Source organism: Trachurus trachurus, assembly GCF_905171665.1.
Source record: "Trachurus trachurus genome assembly, chromosome: 3".
Lineage (NCBI taxonomy): Eukaryota > Metazoa > Chordata > Actinopteri > Carangiformes > Carangidae > Trachurus > Trachurus trachurus.
In genome coordinates this window covers 15,877,914-15,897,142 of record NC_139893.1, presented here as the reverse complement: position 1 = coordinate 15,897,142, position 19,229 = coordinate 15,877,914, and the positions used below count along the sequence as shown (strand labels likewise).

Genomic DNA, 19,229 nt, shown 5'->3' with positions numbered 1-19,229 from the left:
TATATAAAAGAGTATCACAAGAGAGCAAGATTCAACTTTTGGCTCAAGGACACTTAAGTAGTGCAAATGTGTTGCAGCAGCACAGAGGCTTTAAATCATATTTAGTGGGAGGACAGTCACTTTGACCATTAACAGTAATCCTCCATGCCATCTGCATGCGCAATAAAACTCGTAGCATCAAAAGCTTCAACAACAGTGAAGTTTCACTCTGAAGCTGTGCGGTGTAAACCAGTTCTTAGTTGGTGTGGGTGCAGGCAGGTGAAACTGAGGGCTGCTCTGGTCCGTTTTTAGAACTTCAACGGTAAATACGCTGCTTGTGTCATGTTAAAACACAGCAAATGTGTGACGCATGAAACAGACACACTTTCTCTCTTCTGGCCTCTCTCTACCACGCTCTCTGTATGTCTTTTCATCTCTGAGTTTTTCTGGATAAGACAGACATGCACAGATTGCAAAACTGTAAGTATATGTTTTGTATATAATTAGCATAATGTAGGCTTATTGTACTATTTTATGGTAATGAGTTGAGTACTGCTCTGCGTTTATATTTTTTCCCACCCGAGCTTGTTCTGACAAGGCACAGCTAATGATTGGAATTGACGTTATTAAATAAGTGTGGCAAAAAGGTTTTCCAAAACTTTATCTATTCATAAATAGATTTACTTCATCTTTTCATTCTCTCTCTCTTTTTTTTTTTTTTGTGACCAAACAGCATTATGCTGCATGATCTTAGTGGTTGACATGATTATCTTAGCAAATGTTACTATTGTTAATGATGTTGTTATTGCTGTTATGTTGCACAGCCTATTAGAACAACTATTGATTGATTGTCGGGCATTTGCAAAGCCCTTTAATTTCAAGTGTGTTTGCATCTGTGTATGTGTGTGTGTATGTGTGTGTGTAGGTGCGTGCGTGTGTGTGTGCATGTGTGTGCTGTAGACTGGGAAGTCTTAGTCCAATAGGATTTCAGGGTTAGTCTGGGTCAAGCCAATTAGAGGTCTGGCAAGCCATTCTCACGCAGACTCTCAGCCAATCACCAAGAGGAGTGTTACTAGCACAGTATGTGCGTGTGTGTGTGTGTGTGTGTTGGCATACACTGAAGTCTGGTGATGAGAGGTGTAAAGGTTTGCCAGGGGATAGCGAGTCACGCCATGGCTTGAAGTCACACTACATTCGCACACACAGATGGACATTCACATACACACCAACCTGCAAAACTGTGGAACATTATTTCCCTTCACATTGGTCCAAGTCTTGGACCAAGTCAAACAAACTACAATAATTATTGTAATTGTGAATTCAACAAGCAGAGCTCTGCCACGCATCAGCAGATAATGACATTACTGTAACAATACCTGCTGAAGTTCACGACCTCAAAATGTATCACCTACTTAGACTTCTGCTGAAATACTGCACTACAAGATTATGTCATTTAAAAAAAAAGCTCACAATGGGCCTTTTTCACAGCTTTGTCTTCATTTGTATATTTACACCTGTGCTTTTCCTTCTGTGACATGTCATCATGACTTGACAGCTTTAAAAATGGACCAAAAAGAAAAGTCTTAAAAGAAAAAACAAACAATTAGGAACTGAATAATTAATAAAAACATAAATAGCTTCATTCTTAAATTACCTCAATTCACAGTCTCACACAAACACTCACACACCTGCACCTACAAAAAGGAGTGCACTTTTATAGACACACATGAGATCACATAAACACTCCCTTTAGGATATCCGACCTCCAACTGTGTTGATAGGATTTAGTCACACGATTGTGTGACACACACACACACACACATACACACACAAACAAACAAACACACATCTAATTCTAAAGTCCACTTTCAATTGTTATTGAGACTTTTTTCCTGTTCTTGTGGCCAAAATTAATTATACATTATTGAGAATGGCATAACAGGCAAAACTGATATCAAAAACATTGTTAAATATAAGACCAACATGACCATTTTGATTTGCTTGCTCCCAAACTTTTCTGAATTCTGCAGAAATTCCTGATTTGTTTTTGGAGATCTGCAATTTTCATTGGACAGCAAGAATATTATTCCTCTTTTATTTAGGCCATCAAACCATGGGAATGTGATTAATGTCAGGCAGTCAGGGTGCGCTTGAACACACACACACACTTTGCTGTAAACTGAGCCCAATGTAATCATAATGATAAAGCAGATTGCCTTAACACACAGATGGGCCTCCCAACAGCTCTGTGTGTATGTGTGTTTGTGTGTGTGTGCATGCATGCATGCGTGTGTGTATGTGTGTGTGCAAGTGTGGACAACGCTGATTGGATTGCAGATTTATAGAAGAGGATTACTGCGGGAGCGGAGAGAGAGAGCGAGAGAGAGAAAGAGAGAGAGGGTTTCAGACACTCACCTCTCATTAACTTCCACCCCCTTCACCTCAACTCACCTTATTCCCAGTCATGAACAAACACAAACATATACACACATAAACATGCACAGCGTAGGACCTAATTTTCTCCATGCAATGTCAAATTGATTCCTTACACAAATAATTCATTAATTTTACTATTGAGATGCTGCAGTAATATTTACATCTTTGTAACTTGCAATTAGTTTTAAAGATGATGAGAGTTTAGGAGAGCAAATTTAAAATCAAAGCAAATCCGAAGCTGGACGGATGAACAGTAGTGGATTGTCCTTAATGTCAAAGCATTAAATTCAACCAGAACCAAATAATGCCGAAGATCAGATAAGACTAGATCAGATTAATTGGCTCTATCTGAAGAAAGTGAATGGGGAAGAATAAAAACAGACGAATAAATAGAAAAATGTAAATGAACTGTCCGAATACACAAAATTAAAATGGATACTTTTCTACCTTCTTCCACAGCAGAAAAAAGGGAGAAAAGTAAAAACAATGGACAGTTGGACAAAATATGAAATGCAGAGAAAGAAAGAGAAAGAGACCGAGATGGACAGAGAGAGACAGAGGCAGGCAGAGACAGTGGGCAATCCAGCAAACCTGATTATGACTGGATGTGAATTAGATTCCCTAACAGATGGTCCAGGAGCGAGGCTGTAAGGTGCATCAGCCAGCAGTGAGCAGGGGAGGGAGAGGGGGAGGAAAGATCAGGCGAGGAGGCAGAGGGGATGAGTGTCAGCAGCCGCAGCAGCAGTTAGTGACAATACAGATAAATTGGGTGCAAAACCTGCAATAGTAAAATGTGTTTGCATGGGATGCTTACCTTCATGTAGGACATTTAGTATTTTAGTAAATATCGAGATTTAATCAATTACATTCTTATTTTAACCATAGTCCCTTTATTACTTTTTCCATGATTAGTTTAGGTTAAAGAGGTTGATTTTCACCAATCACTACTTTTTCATATCTGTCACTGTCAGTGAATGCTCAGTATGTTCGTCCCCTTTTATAAACATATGACAAAATATTGGAAATTGCATTGAAAGGTAAGCAGTGGATTGAGCCTACTACAGATGGTTTTTCTCAATTTTTACACATGCTGTGCATTATTGTACATACTCTGGCCCTGCTCCTCTCCCTCTCCCTGTGATGGATAGGTGTAAATCATCACAATCCTGTAGTGTGACAGCCCAATTTCCCCAAATCTGATCTGCTTAAAGAATGCAGCTCTCCTCTCCTCTCCTCTCCTCTCCTCTCCTCTCCTCTCCTCTCCTCTCCTCCTCTTCTTTTCTCTTTATTCCACTTTTTTGCCTGTGTCTCTCAGATCCAGAGTATGATTTTACGTCACACCCTCTCTCTCTCCTCTCTCTGACTCACCCTTTCTCCCTCTTCTCCTCCCTCTCCTCTCTTGCAGTGTTGCACTCCCTTTTCCCATTCCCCCCCTTGTCTATTTCCCTCTTCCTCCCCTCCCCTCTTGCTGCCTCCCTCCCATGTCACATCTGAAAGCCCTGTCATATTTACTAGAGTGGAAATCCTCTTTCACCATCTGCTTAATAAAATGTGTTTTTAATCCGATAGCGGATATTTTGTTTTTTTAAACACTTTTTTTTTTATTATACTTCTGTGCAATTTCATTTGATACGGCACCTTGCCCAGGTCTCTATCTGTCTGGGCATGAGAGAGAGGGAAGGATAGCTGCACACTGCACTGTACTCAAATGGTAGAGTGTGTGTGTGTGTGTGTGTGTGTGTGTGTGTGTGTGTGTGTGTGTGTGTGTGTGTGTGTGTGTGTGTGTGTGTGTGTGTGTGTGTGTGTGTGTGTGTGTGTGTGTGTGTGTGTGTGTGTGTGTGTGTGTGTGTGTGTGTGTGTGTGTGTGTGTGTGCGTGCGCGTGTGTCAGCGACAATTGCAAGTGCTGGTAAGTGTTTGGAAGGGCTGTTGCACCCCTAATGCTCAGCGATAACACAGCTAATCCACACTCTCTAACACACACACACACACACACACACATAGAAGAACAGAAACAAACACTAACCTTGATCAATGACCTTTCTTTTATAAAGGAGCCAGCCAACAATTTATATCCCTTACACCTCTGCACAAACACTTCCCAACAATATCACATGAATAGGCAGTTTGAAAACATGATCAGTTGCATCAGATTTATTGTGCACGTCGTTTAAACAAGTACATGTTCATGAAGATTCTGGTTATTACATGAAATGAAGGATTTGTAATTTCACGTTTGCCACATGCAGTCTCCTCTACAAAGGGTTTACCTAACAAGAGGATGTATTCAGTAATTTCATTGATTTCCACTCTTCAGCCTTTCCAGTAAAAGGCTGGAGGTCACTACAAGTACATGGTATGCTGTTTACTCTGCCAAGGCCCAAAATAGAACTGAATTAGACATCCAATTTGGAGTTACTTATGTATTAATTTTTTTAATCGAATAAATACTGAAATCTAGTACACAAAAGGGTTGTGTTTATTGTACTCAAGATGTGTGGCACGCCGGATGGAGTTGAGCTGTTTCAGAGGTTTGAAGCACTGTCCTTACAGTAGACAACCACCCTTACAAACACAATGACACACAGCAGATAAAGGCGACAGAAAGAGAGAGACAAAGAGAAAGGTAAGGGGAGAGAGGGAGACATGGTGACAAAGATAGTGGCTGGCAGCAACACACTTATCAGCTACTGCTCCGCAAGAAAATGACCTAAATCATCAAGATTCCCATCTGACACACACACTCACACGCAGGGTTAGCAGTGCACTGCTGTACATTTTTGCCCCGAACAAGCTTACCCTCTTCATATCTTTTCACTGAAAGGCCACACTCATACTGCACCAACACAGTCAGGCTCTCAAATCTAAACGATCCTGTGAACACACCTTGTAGGACTTTGTGGGGGGAAAAAGCACTGGATTCAAAAGAGAAGAACAGAGGAAAAACACAACAAACAGCACCATGTAATAATTTAACACATGAATTACACTGATATCAACATGATATTCCCAAATAGTTGGCAGTCTACAGTTTGGAAAGCACATGATTCTTAATCAATAGTGTTAGCTGAGCCTGCCCTGTGTGCGCCGTCTCCCACAGTTTATCCATTCACATCTGGAGCAGGCGTGTGTGTTTGTGTGTGTGTAAACTTTATAAACCCCAGGATGCATCATAACAGCTTTATCCCCACCAGTGTGCCACTGAAAGTCTTACCCAATTCATTTCACACCTGTGCATGTGTGTAGTTTCTGTGGATAGTCGACTCGCACACAGCACTGATATATAGGTATGTGTTTATCACATTAAGACTTATACTTAGAGGCAGTCGTTGTGTTTAAACACACAATCACAGACTCATACACTCAGGGATATAGACACACACACATTTCCTCTCCTCCGCCGGTCTTTACAGCCCAACAGCCCATTGGGTAGAATGTGTTTTAGCCATTATCACATTGATTGTATGTAATCAGGGGTTTATTCTGCAGCCAATGAAGTGAATTACAGGTTTCCTGCCCGACTAACACTGTAACAATTGATCTGCTCCCTGGCGTGTGTGTATGTGTGCGTATTTGAGTGGGGTGTAAGGTGGTGTGTGTGATGGGGTGTGGATGAGCAAGAAAGAGAGAGAAGCAATGATAGAGTGTGTTTGTAAGTGTAGAAACGACAGAGAGAGAGCAGGAAGAGGAGGGCGAGAGAGAGCTCAGTAGGAGGGAGAGTGGTTTAGATTGACTGTCGCTGCGTGAGTTTTTATTTTGTATTTTATTCATTTTTGTCCCTGAAAACAACTATAATCATCTACACACTGCGGGTCTTTGGAGCTGAAACACACATACGCACACACACACACACGCACACACACACACACACACACACACACACACACACACACACACACACACACACACACACACACACACACACACACATACCTCTACACTACACAGACACACACAGATTATTCTTTAAAGCCTGTGCTCTGTTTCTCTGCATGAACTATACACACACACACATAAAACACATACATACACACACACAAGGTGCATGTAAAAATACAGATTCAATTATCATGAACCTAAAAAATGGTACAAAATTTGGGATTTGTTTGTGTGTGTGTGTCTGTTCATTTCAGGCACCTGAAAACAGATAATGTGTTCTTGTAAGTCAACCTCTTATGTGTTCTTTTTTTTTTTTGCGTACGAGTGCACACTTACCAGTGCATGTATCAGCCTAACAAGCTGACATGCAGTTCAACAACCCTCCACAGATAGCAGGGCAGTGAAAAGGGAGTTAAATGGAGAGAGAAACAGAGCAAAGAAAGAAAAATAAACAAGAGGAGTGTGAGGGCGGAAAAAGCAATTCAGTCTATTGATGAAATCATTCTGCTCATTTGACTACGGAAATGTAAAGACATTTCCTGCTCCTATTCCCTTCCTCGCCCCATTCTTTAATTCAATGTATTTTTTTTCTGTCTTCCATCCTTCTTTCCTTCACTCTCACGTCCATCCCACAGCATTGCCGGTATCATCTAGATAGAATTGTGTAAGGTTTCCTCTCTTTCTTTTTTCTTTTTTTTCCTTTTTGCTTATTGGACTACGTGTTCTTATCAGCATCGAGAGCACAATGCTTGGTGTGATGGAAAGGTATTAGCCAACCCGTGGTAGCTACATTGTCAGCACTTCTCCCTTCTCTGTCTCTACTGCTACCACTTCGCTCCTCTTATTCTTCCATACTCATTTTTTATTGCCGTTTCCATGGGAATTCGGTTTTAAAAATATTGTCAGGGCAGGTAGGCGTCCCATTTCTCTGCACTTACAGGCCCAGAAGTTTGTCAAGGTGTTGTCAAATACATTTGGCCTGTTCTTAATGTACTGTAGGGTTGAAACAACTACATATTTATATCTTAAATGCACATTTTCTCTCTTTTCACTCTTTCTATCGTATCAGACAAGTTGTAAAAAAAAAAAAACTATCTGATGCCAGGTAGTGAAAGGTAAAAGTTAAAATGACAGCCACACTGTCCATTGTAAACATTCACAGTAGTCATAGCTACTTATTTCTTTTCTCTTCTCTTCTCTTCTCTTCTCTTCTCTTCTCTTCTCTTCTCTTCTCTTCTCTCCTGTTCTCCCCAGAGGGAGACTGAAAACAGTTGGGAGTTGTTTGAGGACCAGTTTGTGTTTATGGCTGCCATCTAGCGAGGCAGTCATACAGAGATTGTATATAATAAAAGAGCGCAAGTGCACACAGACACAGAGTGAGGGAGCACACGGCGAACAGCACAGAGACACACAGCGAGGCAGAGAGTAGTTGCTCTAATACGATGATTGTATGTTTGTCCCTGCCAGTTGTCAGGGCGCTGCATCAGCCCGCCACTCTAATGACAGCTTGTCATACCAAAGTGGCCCACCTTCCTTCAAAACACACAGAAAAAAACACTTCTTTCTTTCTTTCTTTCTTTCTTTCTTTCTTTCTTTCTTTCTTTCTTTCTTTCTTTCCTTTTCTCCCACATATGATTCAGGTTTTTTTCTGTTGCACTCTCTCTCCATGCTGCCACATGTTTATCTCTGTTTCATGAGTCACTGTGCCTTCCTTCAAGAAGTGAGAAATGGGAAAAAAAAGAAAAGAGAAAGAGAAAATCACAGGGATCGAGCTGGAAATGGAGACAAGGGAAGGTGGTAATCTCTCTGGTCTGCCTGTGTGTGTGCGTGTGTGTGTTCCCGTGTCCCCCCTCAGTAAGAGACAGGTAAATAGGCCTGCTGAATATTTGATGTCTGCAGGAACTAAACTAAAAAGCCACTTTTGTCTTCTTGCTTTGACTGTTTGTGAAACAATCTCGTGTCTACAGTCATCCGTTTACCAAAACCCTTGAGTGTGGCCAATTTCCTCACTGTAAATCTTTATCTTACTGCAATAGATTCACTCTGATTTACAAAGAAACTACTTCAAAAAATTGTCATCTGAGAAAAGATGCATATAGCTTTGCTTTTGTTTGGTGTTGTTTAAGTCAAACCAAAATATGTAAACGAAATGGGGGGAAATTGTTTATATATCGTGATAATTTATGACAATTTGAACATAAGTAGAAATTGCAATACTTTTTAACTCATTCACAAACTGTGTTATACTATGGCGCTCCATAATGTGGATGTGTTCCAGTGAAGTGCATCAAAATTTAGAAAATGACAGGAAGAAAATTAATTCAAAACCATTTTCTATAACAGAATTAAGTAAAACGGCTTATACTAAAATCTGATTAGTGCTGTTCTTCTGGTTTTACTGGAATCATCTCATAACACACTGCTCACGTCTTTGTGAAAACACAAAACGAAAGAGAAATACACTCAAGCCGCTTCCTCTTTATATAAATCTCTTTAAACACCTCAAAATATAAAGAATTGATAAAAAATGAGACCCACCCCCTTCCCTCTCTCTCCTTACTCATCTGAAGAGCAGACAGGCACAATAAGACTGCTCTTTCAGCACTGAGCCTTCGCTACATAGCGCCATAATTATACTGATAACATACATACATAAATGCATTCAACCTCTCGCTCCGCGCAGCGCACTGGCTGTGATTTCTTAATCTTCTTTCCTCTGCTCCTCTCCTCTGCTCGCATGTCTTCTTTTTTTATTCTTTTTATTCCTCCCCCTTCGACTGCCATTATTTTTCATTTATAAGCAGAGTGAGAGAGAGAGAGAGAGGGGGGGGGGTGATAGAGGAAAAGAAAAGGAGAGATGGAGCAAAGAGGAGTGGAAAAGGAGAGGGAAAGAGAGATAGATGAGAGTTTGAGAGAGAGAGGGGAAAAAAGCACCTGAGATCTTTTGGCACTTAAACTCTTTCACTTAATGGTACTCATGGGGATTGACGGTCGAAGGGAGGGGGCACAAAAGAGCATAAAGAGTGAAAAAGGAGAGATTAAATCATCACCATCACATCATCTACTTAAATGGGTCTACTCTCTTTTTCTGTCACCACTATGTTTTCTCTCCCTCTGCCGGAGCATAGACAACCCTGTGCAATATCTTGTCAGTCTGTCAGTCTTTTCTACATTTTCATTTGTTTCTTCCTTGCTTATTCTATCACTTTTTATGTCCCCTCCTCCTGTGTCCCTCCATCAGCTCTCTACATCCTGTTTTACCTCCCTTCCTCTTCCTCTTTGATTTGTGTCCAAACCTCTCTTGCTGTCCCTCTCATTTTAAACTAAAGGCCTACTGAAGCATCAGATAAATGGATTTATAGACATTGGTGAATACCACAAAGCCAGGATTAATAAGAGGGGGGAGGAGGGGATCGAGGGAATAAAATATATGATGAAAAGGGGGGAAAGGCCAGGCTACTGTAGGCTACATCATAAATGTCATGTCACTTAATGAAAGGGAAAAACTGAAGAGAGAGCACTGTTTTTTGGGGTATTTTTTTTTTCTTTTTTTCTTTTTTTTGGGAGGTGGGGGAGGGTCTCACAGTACTCTTAGAAATCACAGATTTGGTGAAAGCAAAAATTGCTTTGTCTCATTTTTCTGCACATCAAATTCATTAAATCTCTGCAGCTCATTAAAAACCAAACAACCAGATCTGAAAACGCTGTCTGTCTTTTTACTGTCGTCAGTCATTGCTGCCCCACAACCCCACAGTCTCTCCTCCTTCTCCCACTCTGTGTGTGTGCCTACCTGTTTTCCTTTCTATATCCTCTCCCCACACCCTCACCCCTCCCCTCACCCGACTGGCTCTCCATTTTCCGTCAAGACGCTGTATGTGTTTTATGGGTCCCTGTAGAACAGGGATCTTTTACAGGCCGACTGGACTTTAGAAGCCCCTCGTTTAGCAGCATCCTGCCTTAATTAAAAACCCCTTTTGTGCTTTCTGCTTTTAACAATGAAAAAAGAGAGAAGGGAGGGAGGGCAGGGTTAGAGGGATAGAGAGTGGTAATGCAAAAAGGAAGAGAAAGAGAGAGATGGTGGTGAAAAGGAAGTGATAGGGAGACAGGCAGATAGATAGTAAGGTAGACAAAGAAAGGGATGGAGAGATATGGACACAGAGAAGATAGCTGTTAATTACAACTGCCATTAACAAGACACCAGTCAGCCTCCTTAGGGAGAGGAAGAAGGGAGAGGAGAGAGGGAGAAAGCAAGGAATGCAGGGTGGAGGAAAGGAGAGTCAGCAGAGAAAGAAGAAAGAGATGAGGATAGGAAGTCCGCCACTGAATAGTGGAGATTTAGTTTTATTGTTATGTTCTTTTAAAAATCTGTTTTATATTGTATGACTTCCCCTAACATCTTAAAAATCCAGCGTGTGCTTGATTATGACTGTGTTTGAATCTGCTGTATTTGGTATGGGTGGGTGAGGGTGTGTGTGTGTGTGTGTGTGTGTGTGTGTGTGTGTGTGTGTATGAGCACCCTCGTGTGTGTGTGAGGCTGTCTTTGGGATGATTGAGCAGCAGAGAGGCTGCTTACTGATTACCTTCATGTAGAACAAACTGCTATTGACTGGAGAGTGACGGATGACCATCGGCCCAGAGCATGTGTATGTGTTTGTGTGACTGTGTGCTACTGTGGACGCTTCTCTGCTGCTCTCTCTTACACGTGCCTTCACTAATAAACAATCATCTTTTCTTTTTCATATTCATGTCTCTTACTATCCTCGTTACTTTCCCCTTTCTTTTTCATATCAGTTCCCTTTTAAAAAGCAAAATAAAACATATGATGGATGGATTGTGCGTGTGTGTATGTATGTGTGCTGCATTTCTGTGAAAAATATAAATCCATCATTGAAAGCGGTCGCAAAGAAATAAGAGAAATGATTTCTATGATTCAGGTTTATTTTTCTTATTTTTCACTGAACATGGCCTTTACAGTGTCCTCTCTTCTCCTAGACCTCTGCCTAGGTTTTAACTCTTCTCTCTCCTTATTTTTCTCTGTAAATATCCACTATATTTACATTTTCTTGTAATACTGTTCTTCCTGGTCTTCTTCCATTTCTCTCTTGTCTCACTCCCTCAGGCTTCTCTGCAGAATGTCCAGTAAGGAGCGCCACCTTGAGTCCAACTGTCCGTCTTCTTATATAAAGACTGAGCCGTCTAGTCCTGCCTCCCTGACTGACAGCCTAAACCATCACTCCCCTGGTGGCTCCAGTGACGCCTCAGGCTCATATTCGTCCACGATGAACGGCCACCCCAACGGCTTAGACTCCCCGAGCCTTTATGGCTCCAATGCAGGGCCTCTGGGTCCTGCTGGTGGCCCTGGATCAAAGCGTTACGAGGACTGTTCGTCAACTATTGGGGAAGATTCACAGATTAAGTGCGAGTACATGCTGAATTCAATGCCCAAGAGGCTGTGTCTGGTGTGCGGGGACATTGCGTCAGGGTACCACTATGGAGTGGCATCCTGTGAGGCCTGCAAGGCCTTCTTCAAACGCACTATTCAAGGTTGGCTTCCATTTTGACTTTTGTCTATATCTCTGTTTTTCTATCTACATTTTTTTGTCTTTTGTCTTACTTATATCAGCTCCATCGTTACAGGTTTGATTCATCCTCTGTCTTTCTGTTTTGCTTTAGTCCTGTTTAGTGTCTCACTTTAGCAAACTGATGTAATATCTGGACGTTTTAGATGAGGATTTGTACATTATACATTTTACAATGAATTGTCATCTAGGCCTAACTGGCATTTAGCCGACTCAATAATAGATCTTAAAGACTGTCAACAAATGTTTTGTTTTTATTTCAATTTGATTTCTTCAAAATTTGCATTTATGAAGCTATGGAAGTACATGGAAGGTCATAAATGCCTCAAAGCAAATAAGAACACAACAGGGTTAGCTTAGGAGAGTGCAAGGTCAGAGGTTGAAGATGAAGATAGAGTGATCCTTATTTCAAATGAAAAGCCCAGACGCTCACTAAAATGAGTTCCCCCACATGTGCACATACACCTGAGCTACTATACTAGATCCAGGACATAGGATAAAGCCCCAGGCCAGATGTGAGCCCAGATTTTTATGTGGCACATGTCTCCTCCTCTGTCTGCTAAGTAAACCACGGGGACCAGCAGAGTCTATTTTTTCACTCTCCTTCACCCATCCAATCAGGTTCATGCATCCAGACAAACTCCCAGACACGCCCCCTTTTCACCTTCAACCTTGACCTCTTTGTCATCAACAGCAAAAAGTAATTTGCAGGTAGTGTTTGCATTTCTACATCTTCCTGCTTACGTCGCACAGGAAGAGTGTAAGCTATAAGCCTGTTGTCTCGGAGATAACGTAGTGTCAGAGGAAGGTCAGAGGTCGTGTCTGCAGGGTCAGGAGTTCGGTTTAGGGGTAGAATAGAGAAGGGATAGAGCAGTAATCCACATGATGAGAAGAGTACCAGGAATTAGGCACAATAATCCCTTGCTCGCCTCTTGTTGGGGTTAGAGGTAGTTCAGGAAGTGCACAGGTATTTGGACTATGCTCGTCAGATGTTGTGGCTATACAGTTAATGCTCGACTTCCAGCTTGATCAACATCATAGCCTTTATTTACCCTTGTAGACACAGCATAGGTCGGTCTTATAGACAACCAATTATCCATACAGCAAGCCAGGTAGTCTGCTATTTGTTAACTGATCCATGCAGTACAACAATAAGTCTCCCTTCCTAGTTCACACGAATTATACAATATGTGGAATATTATTGACTTTAAAAGTAGATGCAATTTCACGAATAAATCACCAACAAAATATACATTTTACTTGATGAATTCAGGTTTTATACACATTTTATACAGGTAGTAGATTATTTTCCTCTATAAGAAAACAGCACTAATAAAATCATCCTTTTTACTCAGCCTCTAAATACGTATCTACTCAGCCTCACTGTGGCCCTGAGCCAGGACATCAATCTTTCAGAACACAAAAAATGTGCATACCTTGGTTTTTATTTTATAACATTTAATATAATACATTTATTACATAAAACAGAGATACGGACATCGCAAGGGATATTATATCTTAAAATGGAGTTACTGTATTTTGGAATACTTAAAGATTTTGGTGCTACAGTTAGTGTTAATGGTAGCAAGAGTGTTGTAGAAATGACCCAAAGAAAACTACACTGCCTGTGTTGATCAGACAGAAAATTGAGCTTTATCAGGCAAACTGGTTATATAGAAAATCCTTGTTATTAGGATCAGTTATCTGTTGGCCCATGTTATTTCATGGCATTTGCTGACATTAAGAAAATGATAAGTCATAAGTCTTATTTTTTCCATATTGAGGCCACCGAGGTGTGTATGATTAGCAAATGATGAACATTTTGTTAGTTGGTGTTTAAGAAATAAGCTTTTTTGATTTCATTTTTTAGATAATTAATAAGGCCAATCACTCAGCAGGATAGGCCTCTTGTCAGTCAGTCTGCCAGTGCAATAACCAAGCTACCAGTCGGTCAGCCAGCCGCATCGATCCATTGAGTCAGTCAGTCAGTCAGTCATATCAGACAGGATTCATCTATCTGCCTTTCCATCCATCCACCTATCTGTCACTGCTTTCTTTTGCCTCTGATAAGCAGCTTTCCAAGTAAAGCCCTAGAGAGCGAGAGAGAGACAGCGCGATGTGCAGGGGGTGGAAGTCTTACATCCACGAGATGGTCACCACTACCTAGAGATGACCTGTATGTGTTTATTATGGGATGAGATCAGAGCACGGCGAAATCCTGACAAAGAGATTGGAGCACACACATAGAGATAAAGGCGGAGACACGCTCAAACGCACAAACACAAACTCACATAAGTACATTCACACATAGACACCTGCGCATTTGAAAAGACCACCGCACACATGACCTTGTAGTCACTCTTTGTATAGGTTTAGCCCCTAGTGTGTCATCTCTGCACAGCCTAATAGTTGACCAATTCCAGATGTCTCATTTCATTTAGAGGCCTTGTTAAAGGTGAAATGGGTCAAGACACAGTTACAAATTAAATACAATAGCCCAGCAAACATATAGATATGACGCCTCTTTGGAGTTTGACCTTGAATAGATTAAAAGCAATGCATCAGTGTCTGAATATGTAATCTGCCGGTCTCCTGTAGTGGACATGTTGCAGATCAGGAAGGCCAGAGTTAGAGGTTATGGGTCAGGAGTTTGGCAAAGCAAATCGCAGGACAGTTGTCACGAAAGGCTGTGATAAATGCAGCAGCAGCAGCAGCAGCAGCAATGAAGCATAGCGAGTGTATGACTCAATGCAATATAAAGGAAAATCAAAAATGTGAATACAAACCAATTTGAGAGGTTTTCCACCATTACCTTTCATAATTCTTGATCAAAATCAATGTTTAGAAATTCAAGGTTACTAAATGTTTGTTAAATAGTTACCAATAGTCAATGGGTTATACATTTCCATCAGCAATTTCCCAAACTTCAGTAGACACTAACCCTTATTTACTGAGAAAATCTATCGCCACAAAGTGTTGTTAGGACCAAATCTCAGTGCTTTTTTTAATCAATGTTTGTGGCTACAGTACCACTGTTTGGAAGCAGACTGAACAGTCTTGGAACAAATGGGTCATGACATTATCTTTGGCTGCCACACCAGCCAAACTCATCCACGGACAGTGTGGATATGTGTTAGCCTATGTGTCTGTGTGTGGGCTTGTGCTCATCCAAATGTAAATGAGTGCAGGTTATGTGTATGTCTCTGCACATACGCTTGTGTTTATGTGCGGTTGTGAGTTAGTGTGTGTATCTTGGCTGGAAAGCAAGGCCAGCCTCAGATGGGCAGCAGCAGACATATTGGTATGTTTCAACCCATTAGCCAATAAAACCGCAGGTAATCACCAAAAAAACACCTCCAGCTGGACAGGGAGGAGAGCATGGGGTGGGAGAGGAGAGGAGAGGAGAGGAGAGGAGAGGAGAGGAGAGGAGAGGAGAGGAGAGGAGAGGAGAGGAGAGGAGAGGAGAGGAGAGGAGAGGAGAGGAGAGGAGAGGAGAGGAGAGGAGAGTTAGGATAAACAATAACTTGAGACACAGAATGACAGAAAGAAAGGAGAAGGTGGGGGAGGGAGGAATTGGGCACATGGATGTAGGAAGGAATTAGTGGAATGTGTGTGTTGGTGTGTGCGTGAGTGTGTGTGTGTCGCAGCATGGAGGAAGTGGCTCTGGCAGCTGCTGTTTTTGTGGCGTCAGTCCAGCGACACCTGACAACCTGCATCTATCACTCCCTTATTGAGAGAGAGGGATAAAGGGGAGTGAAGAGGAGGGCAGAGTGTGGGATAGGGAGGGATAGGGCGATGAAATGGGAAGAGAGAGGCAGCAAGTGCGAAAGAGAAAAGTGGGAGAGAGCAGTAAAGAGGGTGATGGGATGGATGGTCGTGGTGTAGAGCAAAGGAACAACTGAAAGGTGCAGAGTTTGGTCTATACTGCCTAAGAATAATCAAGAGGTTAAGCAATATTAAATGAACAAATACACATTTGCATGTTTGTATGTGTTCATATAAAATGGTAAAGGGGGTTTTATATTAAGTTATACCTTATTACTTTGTGATAAGGAATTGCTCTGTAACTATATTAAGAGAGAAGCCAAGGTAGCAGTTTGTCAAGATAAAGTTAGTGTTGCAACTTCAGGAGAGGTAAAAAGAAATATACAGAGTGAGAACTTCAGCCAAAACACACACACACACACACATAAACAATCATATTACACAGTCTGTACAATGGTGGCCAATTGTCATGCAGCAGGTGGACATACCCACACATCTCAAAGGAGATTGAAGGGATTTGAGTCCCATATATCCCCCTGCTCACACCAACACACACATACAATCCCACACATTATACATAGGAGGACCTCTCCACTCTAAGCCCATTCCACTGCACAATAAGACACATAAAGGCGGAAATAAAGACACACAGAGAAAGCCATGACATTCTGATATAAACCCTTTTTTACTAATTCCTACCCTATACCCTGACTTTAAAGTAGGATGTTTATGTCCAAGCATACAAAGAGCCAGATGACACAAGGTTATCTATTCCTATGTCACACCTTTATATTGTAACATAAGTCTACAATCTATGATAATACCTTTTGTACAAATATGATTTTATTAATTACTGTAATTAGTAATTACTGTTGAATAGGCGTGTTATTAAATTTAGGTTTCAGAAATGTTGTTGTCATGGTCAGGAGGTCAGTTTAATCAACACATTGTGCATTTATATTGTGTATTGATGTCCACTTCCAGCAACACTCAGCATTTGTAGCTATTAACATTTTGTTTTGTACGCTAAAGGTTTATCACATTTAGCCTCAGTGCTACCAGGCCTGTAAATGGCTCTTTACAGCAGTTATCCATTTTGCAGCGGTTGCCTGTTTAGCCTTAGACTAATAAGGCCTTTGACTGACTACCCATTAACAGACACAGATTCTATCCTGGCATTAGAGCATTTAGCCTTAGTGTTAGGTAAGTGTCCCTCTTAATTGCTGAATTCATTTACTCCTCCTCTATCATCCACATATAGAGCTTATGTGTAAGCTAACTAGTCCCATTAGTAGAATTCATTAGACTGTATGGGTCCCCCCAGCATTTAGCATGTTTAGCATTTACTTTAACTAATAAGTTCGATTAATGAGTGTCTTGTTACTCATTAAGACGTGTTTGGGCATTTAGCCTTTTCCCAAGCTAACTAGCCCCCTTAATCAGCCCAGTAATGAGAAGCATCCTCTTCACAGCAGCAGTCAATAGTGATCACTGTTTACTCTGTTTCAGTGGGAGATGCATTGGCTTTCTGGGGTACTGTAGTTGTCAGCTGGGCACAGAGGGGATGAGAAATACAGGTTTTATGGTTCACATCGCAACACAGTTCAGACAAGATAAATAAACCTTCCAGAACAAAGAAACACGTTGGAGTAAATCTGCAACCATTTAAACAGTTCCTAACAAATCCATAACAGTGCTTTGACCTGGGTGGAAGCAAATTAATACTGTAAGTGCAGGATAGATGAGCAGAGCTGGAGGATAGTCCAAATAAAAATGAGAAAACTAAACAAGAGGGAAACAAGATTTGGAAGTGTAGTCAAAGAGTGGTTGAATTACAACTTTTCTATAAATAAAAAATACGAAGTAAGATAAGCGCAACACAGAAAAAAGAAAAAGAAATGGTGAAGCAGCTGACAATTAAGGGTAAAAGTGGTATTAGCCTGTAAGACACTTAAGGTGTTGTCTTTGTTGGCCAGGGTTGCGAAGTTAATGGACTTACATCAGCTAATAATCTTAGCCTCAGCTCTGCACTCGAGTCCTCTCGAGAGCAAACTGTAGCCAGTCACGCAACCTCACCTCGCTGTAGCCATGACATACTGTATGCACGTCATCTTTGTAACACATAGATTAAGGTAGTTAATTCAATATTCATAACGGAATATTTTATAATATATGTGTGCCCACATCTTTATGCAGCTATCATTTTTCTTTTAGTCAATTTGATACACAAACTGTATATTTTTGTCTGTCTGTAGCAGGGTTTGCCGGATACAGTATACCATACCATGTGTCTGTTGATGTTTCTGTGTGAAATGAAACCTCTCTATCTATCTGTCTTCCTCCAACATGTCTTGCCACAGGCAACATTGAGTACAGCTGTCCAGCCACCAACGAATGTGAGATCACCAAGAGGAGACGCAAGTCGTGCCAGGCCTGCCGCTTCATGAAGTGTCTGACTGTGGGCATGCTGAGGGAGGGTAAGGGAAAAGGTCTCTTACTTATCTTTCTCCGTTAACTGTGCTACATGTAGCATTGCGAAAGCTGTTACGCTGTAATTGTTAAGTTAATCAAGACAGGCGCTGATGAAATTTGCAACTTCTTCCAGCCTCAGTGCAGCATTTTGCATCATATACCATTGTGTTAGATTTGCAAGTGATCTGCTACATTGATTTCTGATGCTCAGATACATCGTTTTAGAGGATGGCTGCAGTTTCTCTTCATGACACATGGCGAAGTAGATGTGAGAGCAATGAAAGTCAAGTCAAAACTAATTCTCCATTTAAATTTGAGAAACACAAGAACAAAGTAATCATAGATAGACACCAGCCATCTAGTCAAACGTTAATTTAATGTTACATGAATTTAACCAAGATTTCATACCATATATGACAGTGATTTATTAATGTTGAATAATGCTACATATAGCACTTCAAAGAAAGTGTTAATGCTTGCTTTTACACAGTGAAATCTATTTGTGTCTGCATCAGGTGCTTCTTGTTGCCGTCTCACTTCTGTGTCTATCTCACCACTTTCAGTCTTGCTCATCCTCAGACTAAGTGTTTCTCTCTTTTATCTGACTTCCTTGTCAGTCTTCTTATCTCATCATTGCTTAACATTGATTTACATCCTTCTCTTCTTTCCCTGTGTCCCATGTTCACTTTCCACCTCTACATACACAAGTTACATATAACAGTCTCTGAGGCCGCGTAGCCTATTCAAAGATTCACCTCCTGACAGGTTGTTGGTTTTCTTCACCTAAATTAGGTAAAGATAGAAATTACACGATAATTGAGACACTCACACTCAGCAGTTGTTTAGTGGTTGAAGTTAAAAAAAAACAAAAACAAGCGATATTATCTTCCCCCCACACCACTTTGATTAAATACACTCACTCTCTCATTTTTGCACTCCCTGGTTGCCTCTGCCTCTTTCTCTCCCTCTTGTCTGCCCACCTCTGACCTTTCTACTCCCACTGCACTCCCAACGATGAAAGGAGGGAGAGGAGTGGCGAGGGACGAAAAGCATGGGCCGAGGCATAGTCGGGTGGGGGAAGGTGGGGGAAAGCATGAGGGAGGGAAGAGGGGAGGGAGAAG

At 41.2% G+C, this 19,229-nt stretch overlaps 1 protein-coding gene across 7 annotated transcripts in view; it reads left to right on the top strand.

Moving 5' to 3' along the window:
• Positions 1-11,411: 11,411 nt before the first annotated feature.
• esrrga (estrogen-related receptor gamma a) overlaps positions 11,412-19,229 on the top strand; it is a gene marked incomplete at both ends in the record, with an annotated part of 51,804 nt that continues 43,986 nt past the window's right edge. Inside the window, 2 exons of one of the 7 annotated variants that reach the window (XM_083994652.1) lie at positions 11,412-11,836; positions 17,997-18,113. In XM_083994652.1, the coding sequence (XP_083850778.1) occupies positions 11,425-11,836; positions 17,997-18,113 (529 nt within the window). Of the gene's footprint in view, positions 11,837-17,984; positions 18,126-19,229 lie in introns of all 7 variants that reach the window. The other 6 variants (XM_083994651.1, XM_083994653.1, XM_083994656.1 and 3 more) reach the window with 6 other exon arrangements.